This window comes from Temnothorax curvispinosus, unplaced genomic scaffold, assembly GCF_003070985.1.
Source record: "Temnothorax curvispinosus isolate PA1 unplaced genomic scaffold, ASM307098v1 QBEX01015265.1, whole genome shotgun sequence".
Lineage (NCBI taxonomy): Eukaryota > Metazoa > Arthropoda > Insecta > Hymenoptera > Formicidae > Temnothorax > Temnothorax curvispinosus.
The window spans coordinates 1-2,143 of NW_020225045.1; the positions used below are offsets into that span (position 1 = coordinate 1).

The 2,143-nt window shown below is 60.7% G+C and overlaps 1 protein-coding gene across 1 annotated transcript; it reads right to left on the bottom strand.

Moving 5' to 3' along the window:
* Positions 1–21: 21 nt before the first annotated feature.
* Positions 22–1,986, bottom strand: LOC112465504 (the record flags this gene model as incomplete). Its single annotated transcript, XM_025033076.1, has 2 exons — positions 1,600–1,986; positions 22–1,502 (listed from the first exon to the last, which is right to left on the bottom strand). Coding segments are annotated over exons 1-2 (1,868 nt in total), but the record flags the coding sequence as incomplete, so codon positions are not given.
* Between the last annotated feature and the right edge of the window lie 157 nt (positions 1,987–2,143).

Consider the following 2,143-nt stretch of genomic DNA (forward strand, 5'->3'; position numbering starts at 1 on the left):
TGGCACGACTCGATGAGCAACCGAGTGAGCCACGAGGACGGCGGTGCGATCATCGGATGTCGCTCATCGGTGGACAGCAGAGCATGCTTGAGGCGGCCTCCGACTCTCAGCACGCCGTGGTCATCCAGGAATGGACTCAGGCTCGCTAACGAACTGCGATGGGACACAGCGCGGTTTGAAGAGAGGGCCGTGATCTCGTTGGTGAAGTGCAGTCCTTGCACCACGCGAAGCCAGAGCAGCAGTGCGTCATTGATTTCGGTCGATTGCAGTGTAAGTGCGGTAGTGCGGGAAGCGGTGCGACGCCAACGCAAGCACCAACTCGTGACTCGGAGGAGCCGGTGCAAGGAGGAAAACCGGAGAAGCATCTCGGGTTCCTCCTCGATTTTCTCGGTGGCGACGTGTGCCGCGACTCTCTGTTCGGGCAGATCGGCGTCGGACATCACAAGGTCCCCGCTCGGCCAGTGAGATCGGTCCTCGCAGAGCCAGGCGGGTCCAGTCCACCACAGGGGATGCTCCAGCAGTTTGCCAGGGGCGATTCCTCTGGAGGCGCAGTCCGCAGGGTTGTCCCTCCCGGGGACGTGTCTCCATTGAGCGTCAGGCAGCCGTTGCTGAATGCGAGCCACGCGGTTCGCCACGTAGGTCTTCCAGCGGGAAGCGTGTCCTTGAATCCACTTCAGGGTAACCTGCGAGTCGGACCAAAGAAACGTGGGTGCTGTGAACAGACGCAAAGTGGAACGAGTGTGATCTGTGAGAGACGTGAGCAAGTCGGCGGCAGTGAGCTCGAGCCGTGGCAGTGTCACCTGCCTGACCGGGGCCACCTTGCTCTTTGCGGCCAACAGGTGAATGGCCACGGTGCCGTTCCTGGTGATGCGGAGGTACACGGCAGCGGCGTATCCTCGCTCGGATGCGTCGGCAAAGCCGTGCAGCTCTACTTGTGCGTCTTCGTCCCCGCTGCCGAGCCAGCGGTTGATGCGTAATCGGGAGAGGAGAGGCAGCTCCTCGAGGAAGCTCTTCCAGCTTTGCGCGTCGGCGGTGGGAAGAGGATCGTCCCACTCGAGTCTCTGGAGCCACGCGGACTGAATGAGAATCTTCGCGCGAATGACCACGGGGGCGAGCCATCCTAGCGGATCGAAAAGACGTGCGGTTTCCAAGAGGACTCGTCTCTTCGAGAGTTCGGTGACGGTGCGCGGGTGAATCGCGAACGCGAAGGTGTCCTCGTTCGGGTGCCACAATAACCCGAGAGTGGAAAAGCAGTCGTTTTCCCATGAGTGCGGTTCGTGGTGAAGTCGGTGCTCGGGTGGGACTCCTGACAGCACTTTCTCGTCGTTCGCGGCCCATTTTCGAAGCGGGAACCCGCCCGCCGTGCACAGTCCGCGGAGTTCGGCTTGTTTCGCGATCGCGGCGGACGGAGTGTTCGCGCCCGAGACAACGTCGTCCACGTAGGTGTCCTCACGCAACGCGATTGCTCCCAGCGGATATCGCGATTGTTCGTCATGAGCCAACTGTTGCAACGTGCGAATGGCTAGAAAAGGCGCGCACGCGAGGCCGTATGTCACCGTGAGGAGCCGGTACACGCACACGAGGGCGAGGAGGGCGCACCGCCAGAGGATGCACTGGTACGTCCTGTCGTCCGGGTGGATGAGAATCTGCCGTCATCTTCTCGATGTCCGTGACGAAGGCGTAGCGGTGCCAGCGCCAGCGCGTCAACACGTCGGCTAAAGCGGGCAGCAAATTGGCGCCTATGAGAAGGTGGTGATTCAGCGACTCGCCGGACATTGTCTCTTGCGACCCGTTAAATACCACCCGTAGTTTGGTGGAGGTGCTTGATTCTCGGAGGACTCCATGATGAGGTAAGAAGCATCCATACTCATCCTCGTTGAATGGCGAGCCCGCAGCTAACTCCATGTGTTTTAGGTCTTCGTACTCTCGCATGAATTGACGGTAGAGCTCTCCGAACCGGGCGTCTCTTTGGAACTTACGCTCCATTGCGGTCAGCAGGCGTTCGGCCGGTCGGCGAGTTTTCGACAACGTCGTTGGCGTCTTGGCAAACGGTAGGCGCACCACGTACCGTCCCGTCTCCGTGCGAGAGTGCGTTTGCACATAAAAGTCCTCGCACCTCTGTTCATCGGGCGTGAGGGCGGCG